The 16,083-nt window shown below is 56.8% G+C and overlaps 7 protein-coding genes across 8 annotated transcripts; 4 read left to right on the forward strand and 3 right to left on the reverse strand.

Moving 5' to 3' along the window:
- Positions 1–1,142: 1,142 nt before the first annotated feature.
- On the forward strand, positions 1,143–3,292 carry LMH87_005377 (uncharacterized protein; the record flags this gene model as incomplete). 2 transcript variants are annotated; one of them, XM_056203086.1, is made up of 2 exons in its annotated part: positions 1,143–1,227; positions 1,464–3,292. In XM_056203086.1, the coding sequence occupies 2 exons, from the start codon at positions 1,143–1,145 to the stop codon at positions 3,290–3,292; spliced, it is 1,914 nt and encodes a 637-aa protein (XP_056058580.1). The 2 variants fall into 2 exon arrangements, with proteins under 2 accessions (XP_056058580.1, XP_056058581.1); XM_056203087.1 differs by having other exon boundaries at positions 1,467–3,292.
- Positions 3,293–3,738: 446 nt separating this feature from the next.
- Positions 3,739–4,239, reverse strand: LMH87_005378 (uncharacterized protein; the record flags this gene model as incomplete). The annotated part of the gene is made up of 1 exon (XM_056203088.1): positions 3,739–4,239. The coding sequence occupies one exon, from the start codon at positions 4,237–4,239 to the stop codon at positions 3,739–3,741; it is 501 nt and encodes a 166-aa protein (XP_056058582.1).
- A 688-nt stretch (positions 4,240–4,927) lies between these two features.
- LMH87_005379 (uncharacterized protein) lies at positions 4,928–6,668 on the reverse strand (the record flags this gene model as incomplete). The annotated part of the gene is made up of 4 exons (XM_056203089.1): positions 4,928–5,722; positions 5,776–6,189; positions 6,269–6,486; positions 6,557–6,668. The coding sequence occupies 4 exons, from the start codon at positions 6,666–6,668 to the stop codon at positions 4,928–4,930; spliced, it is 1,539 nt and encodes a 512-aa protein (XP_056058583.1).
- Positions 6,669–7,383: 715 nt separating this feature from the next.
- Positions 7,384–8,778, forward strand: LMH87_005380 (uncharacterized protein; the record flags this gene model as incomplete). Its single annotated transcript, XM_056203090.1, has 5 exons — positions 7,384–7,527; positions 7,607–7,637; positions 7,689–8,005; positions 8,076–8,622; positions 8,681–8,778. 5 exons carry the CDS (start codon positions 7,384–7,386, stop codon positions 8,776–8,778), a joined length of 1,137 nt encoding a protein of 378 aa, XP_056058584.1.
- A 1,059-nt stretch (positions 8,779–9,837) lies between these two features.
- Positions 9,838–10,493, forward strand: LMH87_005381 (uncharacterized protein; the record flags this gene model as incomplete). The annotated part of the gene is made up of 4 exons (XM_056203091.1): positions 9,838–9,941; positions 10,055–10,210; positions 10,276–10,342; positions 10,401–10,493. 4 exons carry the CDS (start codon positions 9,838–9,840, stop codon positions 10,491–10,493), a joined length of 420 nt encoding a protein of 139 aa, XP_056058585.1.
- A 1,518-nt stretch (positions 10,494–12,011) lies between these two features.
- On the forward strand, positions 12,012–13,610 carry LMH87_005382 (uncharacterized protein; the record flags this gene model as incomplete). Its single annotated transcript, XM_056203092.1, has 1 exon — positions 12,012–13,610. One exon carries the CDS (start codon positions 12,012–12,014, stop codon positions 13,608–13,610), a length of 1,599 nt encoding a protein of 532 aa, XP_056058586.1.
- A 218-nt stretch (positions 13,611–13,828) lies between these two features.
- Positions 13,829–15,412, reverse strand: LMH87_005383 (uncharacterized protein; the record flags this gene model as incomplete). Its single annotated transcript, XM_056203093.1, has 1 exon — positions 13,829–15,412. One exon carries the CDS (start codon positions 15,410–15,412, stop codon positions 13,829–13,831), a length of 1,584 nt encoding a protein of 527 aa, XP_056058587.1.
- Between the last annotated feature and the right edge of the window lie 671 nt (positions 15,413–16,083).

A 16,083-nucleotide genomic window follows, 5' to 3' on the forward strand; every position in this document is an offset into this window, starting at 1 on the left:
AGTGGAGGACCGGTTAAATTGCGAGACATTGGGACGTCGTCTTCGAAACAGGACAAAGTCATGGCAGCGGAGGCTTGCGGGCGCCATGGAAACGGCGGATCCACTGGAGTATTGTTTACATGTGCGGCGGCATTATCTGTGGTAGACATGGAGACGACGGAGACGGATGCAGTAATGTTGATGGCGATGGTATAAGTGAAGATGTAAAGTCAAACGAAGCCGATGAATGGGAAATGGGTTGTCAGCTGGCAGCAGGTCCGGTTGCACAGGCACGCGGACGCGGAGTACCTGCATTGGCACAGACCGTGCAGTCGCCGTGGGACGGTTACAGTGCGGTGCCAGTTGTTTGGGCCTGCACCTTGGCTACCAAGCTACCTACCTAGGTACCTAGGTACCGATTATTCAGGTACCCGAGCCCATTGTTCCCCGCCCAAGGTTCGTTCACAAGCGGACGGACGCGCTTTGTTAACCTCTTTTGCCTCTGTACTAGTTCGTGCTCTGTATTTACTTTGTACTGCCATTTACCAGAGCAACTCGCTCGACGTTAATTTGTGCCCCGGCTAAATCGATTACCTCACTTGCCCACGGGGCAATTGACCTAATAAAAGAAGATCCCTGCCGTCAGCCTACTGAGTATTCAGTTAGGCTCCCTTGTCCCGCTGGTGCCTCAACTGAGCAACCCCTGATTTTCCAGGTGCTTGTGACCCGCGTCGAGGCGCGCCACCTTGCACTAGGTAAATTTATTATATCCTCCCCTCGCCTGCAGGCCAGGCCGCCGCACCCACCCGGCTGCATCTCACCGCGCCATACGGATACCTGACCTTACTCCGTGCCAACTCCAAAACCGCTCCCACACACACTACCGCTCCTCCGTGCCGTGCATCCCTTGCTCCCGAAGCTTGTCTGGAACTTGGATCTCCCTCCTGTCATCCGTTCATCATTTCTCGGTAGGCTTAACTCTGTTCACCTATATCCGGCCGTGTACTGGAGTCACCGTCACCTCTCCCCCCCTCATTTCCCAGTCTGTGCCCACCTCCCAAAGACACCACAATACCCGCCGCATACCGGATAGACACAATCACGCATCGTCTGGCACCGAATTCGCGGGTCCCTGCGAGGACGCCACGTCCACCATCGTCGCCATGAGCCAGGTCAAGAACCTGCGTGCCATGTTTGAAAGCAAAGGCGACTCCAGCCCGCCAGATAGCAGAGGTCGCTCTCCAACAGGTGGCTCAACCCCAGCACCACCACTGCCCTTTTGGCCGCCCACGCAAGCAGCATCTCCATCCGGCACCCATATCAAGCCGCGACACTCCAATTGCCCCCACGGCAGCATCGGTGCCTGGGTTATGCATATTGTTGGTTCGGTTGTGGCACGCAGAGACGGCTGCTCGCTTGCTGCGCTACCAAACCCTGATCGCTGGCGTACAGTACACTGGGCTAACACACAATCTCTCCATTAGCAGCTTCATCCACTTCCGAAGCTCCCAGACCTCTTTCAAAAATCAGAACCAACTTTGTTGCCGTAGAAAAAGACGGCCGCATCGGACTGAAACGAGACCAGAGCGGCGATTCCAGCGTCTCCCGACGACGTCTCAGCAACGACACAGAGCCCAGTCTCTATCGCACAAGAAGCAAAATGTCCACCCAAGACGATTCTGTCAGAACACCCGCCGCCGAGTCTATCCCTGAGGCTCCGGATGCTGTTGAGGTTGCCACCGAGCAGCCCAGCAACATCTCCGAAAATTCAGGCAATTCTCCCGCGAAACCCAAGGATGCGACTCCGGCCAAACCCGCCGCCGCTTCACGTCCCAGTGTGACACCTTCCAAAACAGCGACCAAGCCTGCCGCATCCAAGACAGAACCTATGAAGCGACCGGCCACCAAGCCCGTCGCACCGACAAGGGCTACCGGTGGCACCGCAAAGAAGCCAGCTCCTGTCAAGACTGGAACCAATGACGCGGGCTTCGTCAAACCCAAGCCAAAGTCCCCTACGAAGCCCGTCCATCTGCCGTCGTCGCTAATGGCTCCGACAGCTGCTTCTGCCCACAAGGGCGGAGCAGCTCGACAGTCGAATCTGCCCCAATCCGCCAGCGCGCATGCTGTTGGTAGCTCTACTGCTTCTAAGCCTGTGAAGCGCCAGAGCTCTGTAGCAAACCGTCAACGACCAAGCCTTGGAGTTCCCTCCACTAGCAAGCCCCCACAAGAGCCTGCGTCTAGCAAGAGAGCAAGCCATGTTGACGAGGGGTTCCTTGCGCGTATGATGCGTCCTACTGCAGCGTCATCGAGCAAGACGACAGACAAGGGTGCTCCTACTACTCCACCAAAGAAGACGGCACCACGCACTTCGAATGTTGGCGCCGAGAACGTGAAGCGCACTGTCAAGAGCCCAGTGGCTAATCGTGCCGGCTCTGCTGCTCGCTCTAGAGAAGCTACTTCTCGTGCTGAAAAAGCCGCGACAAAGCCCCCAACCACGAAGAAGACATCTTCCGTAACCAAGGCGGCCGCCGCGCCCGCGGCCGCGGCTACCGCGGCTGTCGCTGGTGCTGCTGCTGTTGCCTCCAAGGTGCTTCCTGACTCAGCTACGTCTAAGCTGGCTGACAAGCTTCAAGATCTCGGAATCGAGGAACCAAAGGAAGAATTGAAGAGGGGATCAGCGCCCGAGCGTACCTCTGAGCCCGAAGCTCACCCGGTGCCCGAACCAGTTGTGCCTGAGCCCGAAGCCACAACGATTGCTGAAGCCGCTTCCGCTGAAGAGGTTGAGCCCGAGATCGAGCCCGAGATCGAAACTAGAGCTGAGCCTGAAACTGTCGAGGAGTATGCGGAGGAGCCCGAAACCATTGAAGATACCCACCCTGATGTCGAAGAGAAGCACGAAATCGCTCCCGTTGAGGAGATTGAGGAGCCTGAGCCTGTCGCCGAGGAGAAGGGGCTTGTTGCAAAGGATATTATTCAAGAGCCAGTCATCGAGGAGGACCTCCATGCCCGGGAAGAGCCCGCGCCTCTTGAGGAGGCTGCTCTCGAAGCCGCCCAGGTCGAGACTGCTGAGGAGGCGATTGATATTGCCGAGGAGGCGGACAAGCACTCTGCCAGTCTCGACAATATCGTCAAGCCCGAAGAGCCCGTCGTTGAGCACCCCGCCGCCAAGGAGAGCGCTGTTGGCAATGGCCACGTTAGCAAGCTTGACCCCGTTGTCGACGCTGAGCCTGCCTCGACCGTCCCCAAGCTCCCCGAAACCACCCCTGAGCACGCCGAGGAGGTCATCGGCGAGGATGCTGACACGGCTGCATAGAGCAAACGGTGGCATTGCTGCATTTGATTTTTTACATGTCTTCTTTTTGGGCTGGGCTGTGTTGGGCAGACAGCTTTTATCTGGTGTCTGGCGATGTCCCACGAGGGCTTTTTGGGGTTGAAGTTTTTAAAAAACCTGTAGAAATATTCCCTGTTAGACACGGCGACTTAACACATTTAATACCAAGCGATTCTCAAGCGATTGCTGTACAATACAAGTAAACGTGCAGTTCGTGCTCCTCGCGAATCGCTAGCTTTGTAGTATAATGATGTATTGGTGTATTTTTATGTCGATGTCTATTCGTACAATGACCTGCCGATTTTGTACACAGCTATGATACATGATTGAAATCGCGCAGTCTAAATGACGCTGATCCTCGCTCCGCCCATATGTTTCCTCTCATGCTCTGCTTCTCCAACCCTCCTCCAAACTTTGCAGTTTCTCGTCTATGAGACACGGCACATGAGCGTGCCGCCCACCTTTTTCGCCAGCGCCTCCCTCGCCTCGAGCACGCCCTCGGACGTCTCCAGGAACAGGCACTCGCCGAGCGTGAGCCCCTGGACGACGCCGGCGGCGGCGAGCTTGGTCGGGAAGCCGCGGACCAGGCGCGCGAGCTCCTCGGGGCGGACCGTCACGCGCCGCGACGGCGTGCTCAGCGCGCGGCACGCGCCCAGCACGGGCTTGCTGTCCCAGTACTTGAGCCCCAGCCATAGCCGGCGGCTGGCGACGTTGGCCGTCGTCACGGGCTCCATGGGCTTGCTGAGCATCTCCTCCTCGGACGGCGGGTGCGGGCCCGCGCGGTACACCGACGACAGGAAGCCGGCGCGGTGCAGCGCCGTGGCGAGGTGCATGCTGTGCTTGGTGCTGCGGATCGAGGTCAGGCCCAGCTTGGCCTTGGAGGCGTTTTGCAGGTGCGAGCACATGTCGACGAGCGTCTTGAGCGACATGGTGGGCGGGTGGTGGTGGGGAGAGAGGGTGCGTTTTGAGGGTATAGAGAAGAGAATTGCGTCGAGCCGGAAATCGGTATGAAAAGACGCGAGTGTAAAGCGCGCAGCTCTGCTTCAATGACTGAAGGCTCGAGTTTTTGTTCGTCGTGAGGAGCTCGCTGGTGTTGGAGTCGGCGTCTCCTGTTCGGGGGGAGGGCTCGATCGCTGGGCGTGCTGCTCCCGGCGGTGGCTCGTGTGTGTTTTTCCACGGGATTCGCGGACAATCGTGTCGGGTACGAGCTTTGAGTAGCTTCTTCACGCGCTACTTTGCTCTCGTGGGGCAGCTTCAATTGGAGGTTCGACGGGGGTGTACAAAAAGGATGCTGTCGCATGTCCTACCTGAGGGTCCGCCAAAATTTCTTGGGGCACCCTGAGTATATGACTAAGCTAAAACCAACAACCAACCAACACATATTGTTGGGTATCATTCGCTTTATAGCAAGAGCTGTTGTAAATGACTTTTTCCTGAAATTGAGAACGTTTAGAGCAAATTCTTGAGTTTTATAAGTCGAGACAGATAAAAACGGCGTAGTGCCGACTGTCGTGCTATATTAAGAGTGCGTGTTGTACAGTGAACAGTTATCTGAGTGGGCTGTCGATGCAATAGAATCCAATGCAAAATATGACCATCCATTTTTTCCTTTATATCTTACATCATTTGCCATATAGCCACCGCATTGTGCCAGAGCTCCTTCATCGGCCGGCGGTAGCTGTAGGCGAGGTAGACGCCGGCCGCCAGGAACGGGCTCGTCACCAGGCCGCTGAAGAGGCGCATCAAGACGCGGCCCTGCCTGTCGGTCCGGCGCACGCACTCGGAGTAGGGCCGGTTGCTGAAGACGACGAGCGAGTACTTGGTCTGCCACCCAAACGAGGGAAAGTGCAGCGACATGAACTCCTCGAGGGACTTGCGGAGCTTGTACGTGGTCGACTGCGACGTGCGCATCTCGACGTAGTTTTGGAACGCGAGGTCGTTGATGGTGTAGGCGTCGACCCAGCGCGTCGCCGAGTACTCGGCCAGGGCCTGCGCGTGCGCCTGGTCGGCAGCGGCCTCGACGGACGATTCCTCCTCCTCCTCGTCGAACTCCTCCTCCGCGAGGGGTTTGTTGGTCTCGGCTAGCTGGGCCGTGTGCTTATCGAGGACAGAAAAGAGAATACGGACGTCTTCCATACCCGTGTTCATGCCCTGGCCGTAGAAGGGCACCATGGCGTGTGCGGCGTCGCCAATGATGACGCCGGAGGAGCCAAAGTGGTAGGGCTTGCACTTGAGGCTGATGAGGGGTAGGTGCGGGTTCGTGTTAAAAGCCTCGATGAGGGACGCATCAGAGATGTGGTCTCTTACACCCGGGAAGTTGACGTCGAAGAAGTTTGGTACCTCGGAAGGGTCAGCTTCCAGGGTGGCAAAACCGCTGGCGGGTAAGAAGAGCGTGCAAGTGAATGAGCCATCCTAGATGGGTTAGCAATGGCATTGACGCAAGGAGAACATCAGTCTGGACTTACTTCACTAGGAATAGCGATAAACATAAAGTCTTTGCCTGGCCAAATGTGTAGATGGTTGGGTGAAATTTTCCAGGTCTCGGAGCCATCGGTCCGCGCCTCGCCGGGTTCGATGCGAAACTCACACCAAAGGGTGTCAATGTACTCCTGCTGGTAATCCATGCGCGAAAACTTCATCATGTGGTAGCGCACAGCAGAGTGCGCGCCGTCGGCACCCAGCATAATGTCAAAGTCAATCTCCATTTCGCGCGGGCGACCGCTCGGCGACAGCCGATCTCGGTTCTCAATCCAGGCCTTGCGCTTGCGGAAATCGGCGCCGGTCAGCTTGTGGTTGAAGAAGAGCTCGACATTGGGAAGATCCTCGAGCGCATCAAGAAGTCTGGCGTTCAACGCGCCACGGTCCATGGCCAGGTTGCACTGTGGTTGGTCCTGTTAGCCGGGTACGGACTGTGTCGGCTATCACATGAGAGTGAGAGTGAGAGCGTAGATGACTTACTCGGCCATGGACGTCAAAGTCCTGAGGTACTTCATACAATGCGCCAGAGGGCTTCTTGCCGTGGATCATGCGGCCTCGCATGGGCACGCACGCGCCGAGGATGTCTTGAAGCAGCTCCGGCATTCCGGCATGGCGGATGGCATTAATGCCTCGCTCCGAGAGGGCGAGGTTGATGGACTTTGTAAAGTTGAGAGGGATGATACGGGGGTCCCGGAGGTCTGATAATTGTCAGAAAAACGAACAAAGGAGAAACACAACAAGCTGAAGAGGGCTAATCGTCGAACCTACCTGGGCGCAACTCGTAAACCTCAACTTGGTAGCCTCGCTGAGCCGCATACAAGGCGGCCAGCGAGCCTACCGGGCCAGCGCCCACTATGACCATCTTCTGTGGTCGTGCCATGACTGCGGCAGAGTGCTGCTAAATGCTGACGACTCTAGCAAAAGGCACTCAAGACATGCAGGCCCCGGCTTGCAGGGTAAAGATGGCTCTGCAGAAACGAAAAACAGATTGAGGACCCCAAGGGGCAGTGTGTTGGTTTGGAGGAGAGAGTAAAAGGAAAAAAAGCGAAAGAAGCCGAGAAAATCGGCGACAGGAACGGACAAGACACAAGGTAAAGAGAGGCGGTTTGAAGCCGGAACAGCGACTCTGCCAGCTTCGCCTGTGATTTTACAGCGGGCGTTAGCGGGTTCTACAGCGGCCGGATGCAACAAGTGCACCCTGTAACGACATCGTAATAAAACCGCTTCCTCCTGGACACTCCGCCCACCATCAGCCATCAGCCCACTGGAGGCGACCCTACAGGGGTAGCTCAGCACGCGACATTTCACGCTAAGCCCCCCCAGGCCGCCATCGGACAGCACCCGAGTCTGCTTGTTAAGCTTTTTGCAGTAGGTACTTGGCTGCAAGCATGCGCGTGGACGAGAAAAAAAAAGTCGGGCAGAAAACTACAGTTGGCTCTCACCACCTTTGACTTGCTACGTCGATCGCCACCACCGCTATCCCCGCTGCGACAGCTGATTCTGCAAACTGTACCTACGAATTGTTGAGGATTGCTCGTCTGACTGCTTCGTAGCTGCATCTCAAACTCCCACCCTCACACAGCCAACTGCCCGCCATGGCTGCCGAACCCCCCGCGAAAAAAAAGTGCCTTGGTGTCGACTGCGAAAACGACGCCGGCACCCTGCAGTGCCCGACCTGCCTCAAGCTTGGGAACAAGGACAGCTTCTTTTGCTCCCAAGACTGCTTCAAGAAGAGCTGGGTATGCATGCTTTTTTGCTCTTCCATACTTTTGTCCGTCTCAGCGCCAACTGTTTGCTAACACACACTCTGTCTCCCAGGGCACCCACAAGTCCATGCACAAATCTCAAAGTAATATCCTCCACCACTTGGTCGCGCCGAAAGCAATCTCACCAGATCCAGCAACCGGTTACTACAACCCCTTCCCGAGCTTCCCCTTCTCCGGCTCGCTGCGCCCCGTATACCCTCTCTCCGAGCACCGCACCGTCCCCCGATCGATCCCCCACCCCGTGTGGTCCGAAGATGGCAACCCCAAGTACAGCCGCTCGCTCAGCAGCCGTACCAAGTTTGAGATTCTCGACGCCAAGGGCATAGAAGCCATGCGCAAGGTCTCCAAGCTCGCGCGCGAAGTCCTCGACCTGGCTGCCGCCGCCGCCGTACCCGGTGTCACCACCGACCATATCGACGAGATTGTACACAAGGCCTGCGTCGAGCGCAAGGTGAGTTTGCGAATTTGCCAACCGGGACCTTGGAACTCTGCCTGCGCGCAGATGCTGACAATGTCACCAGTCTTATCCCTCGCCTCTCAACTACAACCACTTCCCCAAGTCCTGCTGTACTTCGGTCAACGAGGTCATCTGCCACGGCATCCCCGACAAGCGCATCCTCCTCGATGGCGACATCCTCAACATTGACGTGACCCTGTACCACGAGGGCTACCACGCCGACCTCAACGAGACGTACTACATTGGCGACCGCGCCAAGGCCGACCCGGATAATGTGCGCGTCGTCGAGGCGGCGCGCGAGTGCCTGGACGAGGCTATCAAGGCCGTCAAGCCCGGCGTGCAGATCCGCGAGTTTGGCAACATCATCGAGAAGCACGCCAAGACAAAGGACTGCAGCGTCATCCGCACCTACTGCGGCCACGGAATCGGCAAGCTGTTCCACTGCCCGCCTAACGTGCCGCACTACGCCAAGAACAAGACGCCCGGCGAGTGCAAGGCCGGCATGACGTTTACGATTGAGCCCATGATTGCGCTGGGCAAGTACCGCGATATCACATGGCCTGACAACTGGACGAGCACAACCATTGACGGCAAGCGCACGGCTCAGTTTGGTAAGAAGATGCCTCTTCAGTCAAGCGCAATGACAAGGCGTGCTAACGTGTGATGCAGAGCAAACGCTGCTAGTAACGGAAGACGGCGTCGAGGTGCTGACGGCAAGAAATGAAAACTCTCCCGGCGGCCCGATCCCTATGCCTACCGCGTCATAATTTAATCATGGCAAAACAGAGATCAAAAAAAGTGAGAGAACAGACGTTGTTGCATTGAAAAGCGAGGTGTTGGCGGCGTTGTAAGTGAGCATAAATGGTAAAGGTTCGAGACGAGTTACGAGAGACATGGTCAATGTAGACGAGAGAGTACCGCAAAACTGCATGGAATCAAAGAAAGACCACGAATGCTGCAATATCAAAGTTGTTGCTGCCTATCTTGTTGGATATTCGTGAGTCCGTCATTGGTAGCTTTGATTTATGGAGGGTTGTAATCACATGCGCAGCGCCCCTTTTGGACTGGGCTTGGGCATGAGTCGCGCCAACGTCCAGATAACGGGGAGCATCAGAGAGCCGCTACCGGTCTGGACAAGCCGGCTGGAAGCCGCCTGCACTGGAGCAACAGCGCATTCGGTGCACTAAATTTGTACTGGTACCACGCGGCGGGCAAGCTTCGACCACGGAGGATCCACCTGCAGGCGCTGTAATGCCCCCCCTGTAGCGGCACCGCCGCCTAGATTATAGCACGTTTATAGTGTTCATCAGCTATCAGGTCCCCTGGACGAGGCCTGGTCTCTCAGTGGCCCAGCTGGTCCTTCGCCACCGCCGAAAGCGAAGGAGAGGAAAAAAAAAAATCGCCATCGTCGCAATCCACTCTTCAACCTCCTTCCCTCCCCACTAGACCGGCCCTTGACAGCCCTCCCCGACCTCTTCTCTTCTCCTCTGCAACGACTCTCTACCCAATTTCCCAACACCAACGGCGTGCACCTCCGTGTCCATCTGTCCAAGCTCCAGCGCAGACGGATCCTCAAGTAATTACCCTCCATTTTTGTCTCGCTGGCCCTCCTTGCCTGGGCCGCTACGGGGACACACACAAACAAACCCCGTTCCGCTCCCCCCCAAAGAGCTCCGACTAACGCGTCCGCCCTCACCGAAAGCTAGGCAATCCGCTGACGACACCCCCCGGTCACCTCTTCTCCCTCGGACAAAGCTCTAGCAAGCTACGACTGCGATTCCTATACTTATTCTTTAACTCCTCGCTACCCGAAAAACCTCGTCAAAATGATGTCCGGCGAAGCATGGCTGTTTCTACTGTCGGTGTTGATCAACGCCGTCAACCTGTTCCTGCAGGTCTTCTTCACCATCATGTACAGTGATTTGGAGTGGTATGTTGCTCTGCGATGGCTGAAACGGGCTCGCTTTTCTTGCGCGACAAAATCTTGTCGCTTCGCTGCGAGCTTCCAGGACTCGAGCTAACACGATTCTCTTACCATTCTAGCGATTACATCAACCCCATTGACCTCTGCAACCGTCTCAACACCTACATCATTCCCGAAGCCGCCGTCCACGGTTTCCTCACCTTCCTGTTCCTGATTAACGGCTACTGGCTGCCCTTGATCCTCAACCTGCCTCTGCTTGCCTGGAACATCAAGAAGTAAGCTCGGCCCATGCCGCCTTTCCGGCGCATTTTCTCCGACGACTGCTAACGCGCGATCCTAGGATTGTCGACAACACTCACCTCCTTGACGCCACCGAGATCTTCCGCAAGCTCAACGTTCACAAGAAGGTACGCGATTTCGGTTCGGATTCGTCATCTCCGCGCAATGCTAACCCCCACGCGATAGGAATCCTTCATCAAGCTCGCCTTCCACCTGCTCATGTTCTTCTTCTACCTCTACAGCATGATTGTTGCTCTCATCCGTGACGAGGCCGCATAAACGTTCTACTGGCTCTCCATCGACGACTTCGGGACACCATGTAATGATATCCGGACAGGCGAGACCCGCCTCTCCATGTACGGCTGGCCCTGGTGGTTTACTTATGAACAGGCGCGCGATTAATTTTGGATTCCTCATGGTTTGCTCTTGTGGGTTCAAGACATGATGAATTGACGCTCGGATGGAATAGAATGGACTGGCGAGGTTTACGGGTTTGGGATATATATCACTTGGCTTTGGCACGGGCTATCAACCGGCGTTTATAGCCCATTTTGTAGATTGAGCGTTCGCTCCGGGGGATGCCCTCGGCACCTTTTCTTCGACAACCTTCTAACGGGTTACTTGATTTCACAACACCGCTTAATGAGACACTGCACACCGCATGTATCCGGCTCGTCTTTGTGACGTGTAGTCTTGGGATTACCGCGCCTTTTGTATCGTCATCGTTACTTGCAAGCCGTTCACATGTCCTAGATGAGAGGAAACCGCTTCTTGGACTGATGGCGCATCCCCCCCCCCCCCCCCCCAAATTACATCAATATGGCAAGGTCAGCGGACGCGTGTAAAAGCTAGGCCAATTGAGGTCACTACAGCGAATGTAGAGCTCACCATTTGCCTCTTCCCCAGGCTGCTACATCCACCTGACGTGCTCCTGAGCAACACCGTCAATCGGAGCATAGCCCTCCTCCGTCAATCACCGCCCGAGGTGCCAGTCCGCATCGACCAGCCCGGCCCACCCCTTTGGCTCCCGATGGACCTTGGCATGCAAGGTGGTTGGTTCGTCGAGGACGGACGCGAGCGCCTCTGCGTCCACCTGCACCGCAAACCTGTACCGCGGCGACAGGCTGCCCGCCGACGAGCGATGGCCGCTATCCTGCTCCGCCATCCATGATGAGGGGAACAGGCGCAGTTCCTTTTTTTTTTTTTTTTAAACTGCAAGACACCCTGCTTTTATTACAAGTCTAGATTTTGTAGTTGCTTTTGCAAGACAGTTTGAACGATCTATGGACCACAAGCGCTTGACGTTGGCAAACAAGCTAACGAGCTTTGTGTGAAGACCTCCCGAGACTAATATCCGAAGAAGAAAAACAGTTTTGACAAGAAAATCGCCTGCAAAGTCAAATAATACTTCACGCGAAAATTTGTACTTAATTCCTCGACATCTTGTGCGTTATTTGGACGACTGTAATTTAAGTGCACTTTGATCGTACACTAGTTACGATCTTTGTCTCGAGTCCACGACCCAGCTCAAGCGTATACAGCAAAACCAAGCCTCAAATCTTTGGATTTGAGGCGACAGACGGGTCCTAACTTAAGACTTAATGAATGGACTTATTTCTGGTAACTTCAATACTTCTCGGCTCATACCAAGTTTCGCAAAGGCATCTCGGCCATAACAGTAGGTCACGTGATCGCATCATCAAGTTCAGTTGTAGTCTTCTTCGAACCCATCATTTACGTGTTTCTTCAACTTGGCAGCGCCGCACACCTACCGACTTTGTGGCCGCGAAACTTACCATGGCGGATTTCGGTGAATACCCGCCTAATATGGCGCCCCAGGATGCCCTGGTCGTGCGAGAGCAAGCCGGACCTGACCACGCCGTGGTCAAATACTCGGCGGAGGACCTCTCCAGGCCCAAGGCTGGCCCAGCAAACCCCTTCAAAGAGGAAACGACGGCAGCCGTGAAGCGCAAGAAGGTCTTGACAGGTACGGCGGAAGAGACATACATTTCGGAGCACACTTTCCGCAGCAAACACAGAGCGATTGAGCGGCGAGGCGGCCCCGAGCGCGAGTACCAAACTGTTGCGGAGCGCAAGCAGGCAGACGCCCTGGTCCGCGCCTCGCGTGAGAGCAAGGGCAGCGCAACCATTGCAGAAGGCCCCGGAAGCTATGTTGGTCCCTGGGCGCGCTACAAAAGGGCCGAATACGAAGTCGTCGACGAAAACGAGCAGCTAGCGAGCGACGAAGAGTACGAGATTGTCGAGGAGGACGAGGACGATGTGGTGGAGAGCGGCACAGTTTTGAAAGCACCCGAAGCTTCGCTGGCGCGCCGCAAGGAGGTCGAAGAGCTGGGCGACGAGACGACAATATTCAACGGCTCGCAAGAGCTCGACTACCAGGGCCGAACATACATGCACGTGCCGCAAGATCTGGACATTGACCTGCGCAAGGATGTCGGCAGCGTTACAAACTTTATCCCCAAAAAGCAGGTGCATGTCTGGAAGGACCACGGCGGCGCGGTCACGGCGCTGCGCTTTCTTCCCGAGTCAGGCCATCTTCTGTTGTCTGGTGGCGCCGACACGACGGTTCGCATTCGCGACATGTACCACGATCGCGAGCTTCTTCGCACGTACTCGGGCCACAGCAAGGCTATTTCGAGCTTGAGCTTCAACCGCGACGGCACGCAGTTCCTGTCGGCCTCGTACGACCGCATGATGAAGCTCTGGGACACTGAAAAGGGCGTTTGCGTCAGCAAGTTCACCACCGGCAAGACGCCGCACGTCGTCGAGTTCAACCCGGATCCGGAGCACAGCCACGAGTTTCTCGCCGGTATGTCGGACAAGAAGATTGTGCAATACGACGTGCGCGCGCCGCCGACGGAGATTGTGCAGGAGTACGACCACCACCTGGCGGCCATCAACACCATCGTCTTTGTCGACCAGAACCGGCGCTTCATGACGACGTCAGACGACAAGTCGCTGCGCGCCTGGGACTACAACATCCCCGTGCCGATCAAGTACATTGCCGAGCCTGACATGTACCCGATGACGCGCGCGGCGGCGCACCCGAGCGGCAAGTACGTGGCGTACCAGAGCTCCGACAACCAGATCCTCGTGTTTGGCGCAACGGACAAGTTCCGCCAGAACCGCAAGAAGAGCTACCGCGGGCACCACAACGCGGGCCTAGGCATCGACCTCGACTGCAGCCCAGACGGGCAGTTCCTGGCCTCGGGCGACTCGGCCGGCTACGTCTGCTTCTGGGACTGGAAGACGTGCAAGATGTACCACAAGATCAAGGCGGGCAACCAGGCGGTGACGTGCGTCAAGTGGCACCCGCAGGAGACGAGCAAGGTCGTCACGGCGGGCCTGGACGGCGAGATCAAGTATTGGGATTAAACAAGAAAGATGGAATCGGTGGGAGAGGAGAAAAGAACAAACAATTTCAGCATATATTTGGTGTTTCTGGGCGTTTTTTTTTTGGTTCTTGCTTCTTTCATGGGAAAAAAGACGATTAACTTTGTACTCTATAGATGTTTGGCTATTCAAGCCCTGATAATACACACGCATTTATACAAGAGATATACAAAGCCCGACGATGGGCCGTGACCCCTGGACTAAGATCGCTCCTTCTGATATCCATCCAGAAATAGACGCTTCTCACCTGTCTCACCGTCCTCTGCAAAGATGGCATATGTTTCCGGCCCTTGCTCCTCCAGCCAACTGCCCTCCTTGTCCTCGGACAGGTACGCATGCTTGTCCTCTTGCCACTCGCCATAGTCCTCCTCGTCATCGGAAACCTCGCCAACCTCCTCCACCACGAACTGCGTCCCCCGCGCCGTGCCGTACCCGTATGGGAACCACTTGGTCGCCGCGGCCTTGCGGGCCTCGGCCGCGCGCTTCTTCTCGCCCGGCGCCAGCGCCGCCGCGTCCGCGACCAGCCTGGGGTGCAGTCTGCGCTCGCGCGCCGCGCGCACCTGGCGCTGGTACGCCGCGGGGTCCGTCTGCGCGAGCCCGACGGCCCTGCGCGCGGCCTCGCTGCCCAGGTCCAGGTGTATGACGTAGCAGGGCAGCATGGCGGCCTCGTGGTGCGCAATGTACTCGTAGCCGCCGTCAAAGTGCGCGTCGAAGCCCTCCGCCAGCGGCCCGTGGACGTCTGGCCCCGGCCTGGCCCGGTCCTGCCGCCACCACGGCTCGCCCGGGGTGTAGGTGCGGCCCATGACGGTCGCGCACACGACGAGCCGCAGGCTGGGCAGCCTGCCGAGCGGCGTCGCCGTGGACTGCGGCCCGAGGCCGTGGCCCGGCGAGGCGTAGGACAGCGCGTAGCCCGGCGAGGGCGAGGAGTAGACGCCGCGGTCAAACGCGATGCCGGACCGAGGCGAGGCGACGACTCTGCCGTCGACGACGCGCCCGGGCTTGACGAAGCCGTGACGGATGATGGACGCCACCGACGTGACGGGCGTGCCGTGAAATGTGACCCTGGGCCGGATCATCTCTGCGACGAGGTCCTCGCGCCGCGCGGCGCGCCGGTCGCTGCCTGGGGGCATGCGCTTGTGCAGGTTCTGCCGGCTGTCGCTGCTGCTGCTGAGTAGCGTTTCTTGCAAGGAGCTCTGGTAGCGCAGGAACCGCTGGAGCAGATCTGGCCGCACGACCGACTCCATGTGCACGATGCGAAACTCGTCCGAGATGCCGGCGACGAGCTGCTCGGGCGTGCGCCCGAGCAGTTCGTGTGCTGTGTCCTTGATGGTGGACACGTCGAGTCCGTACGGATTGGCGATGACCTCGTCCCAGCTGTCGATGCGCGCGGCGTCCCAGCCGCGGCTGGTGGTGGTGTCCTTTTTCGGGGTGACGGCCGCTGCGGCTGGGGCCGGGTCCTCGAACTCGGCGATGCGCTCGAGGGCCTGCATAATGGCGAGGTACGTCTCCGTGGCGCGGGCCGGGGCGCGAGCGCACAAGGTGGCGCGTGTGTCTTGACGGATGGGATCCAGGTCTCGTCGGCGAACGGCGCCGTTGGCGTCCTGGACTGTCATGCTGGTGATGTGGTATGTGTCGTTGGCGATGAGGTGCGACAGCGTCAGGCCCAGATGAATGTGCGCAAAGTCAAACTTGCAGTGTGTGTCATGGCCGTCGCCATCTCCGGACCAAGACTGGAGACTGGGAGGCTTATGAGACTCGATGAATGAATCGAGCGTCGAGGCCATCGTGGAGAATGACGAGCGTCGTCACCACCGGCAAGTCAAGTATATGAAGGATCGTGGGTAGCAGGTTGGAAAAACAGAGGGGAGAGAAGAGAGATGCAGGATTCTTTTGGTAGGTACTGGGTAATTTCATCCTTGATAGAGTATGGGAAATCACAAACATTTATATACTGATGATGGACAAAGGCCGTGTAAGTCGGCAATAAGCATGCTCGAGAAGCTCTTTGCTCATAGTGTGATGCCTTTTCTCATGTGATTAATGACGTTGAAAATAGAGAGATAGAGAAAGACAAGATCCTCCATCAATGGCAGCTTCAGTGCATATTTATGTTTTTTTTTTTTTTGGATGCAGCATCTTTCGGCATTGACTCATAGGTAGTCCAAGGCATACTGGCAATTGCTCAGACTGCCTGCACAGCACAGCCCGCAGGTGAAGAGCCTCGCGTGACATGCAGGCCAACCCCACGCTCCGCAAAGGTACATTACTCCACAATCTGCATTGTGTTATAAGATGCATTAAACTATTCTTCCAAAGAATCTACACTGAAGCCCATCACTTCTTCTCTTCCGTACCCAAAGGCGACCAATGGTGTATGCAACCAGATGTTTGTCGCATGACCGGGCGACGACGTACCCACTCGGGCGGCCGCGGGGATGCGACCATGCCCAGCCCA

The sequence above is a fragment of the Akanthomyces muscarius genome, chromosome 1 (assembly GCF_028009165.1).
Source record: "Akanthomyces muscarius strain Ve6 chromosome 1, whole genome shotgun sequence".
NCBI lineage: Eukaryota > Fungi > Ascomycota > Sordariomycetes > Hypocreales > Cordycipitaceae > Akanthomyces > Akanthomyces muscarius.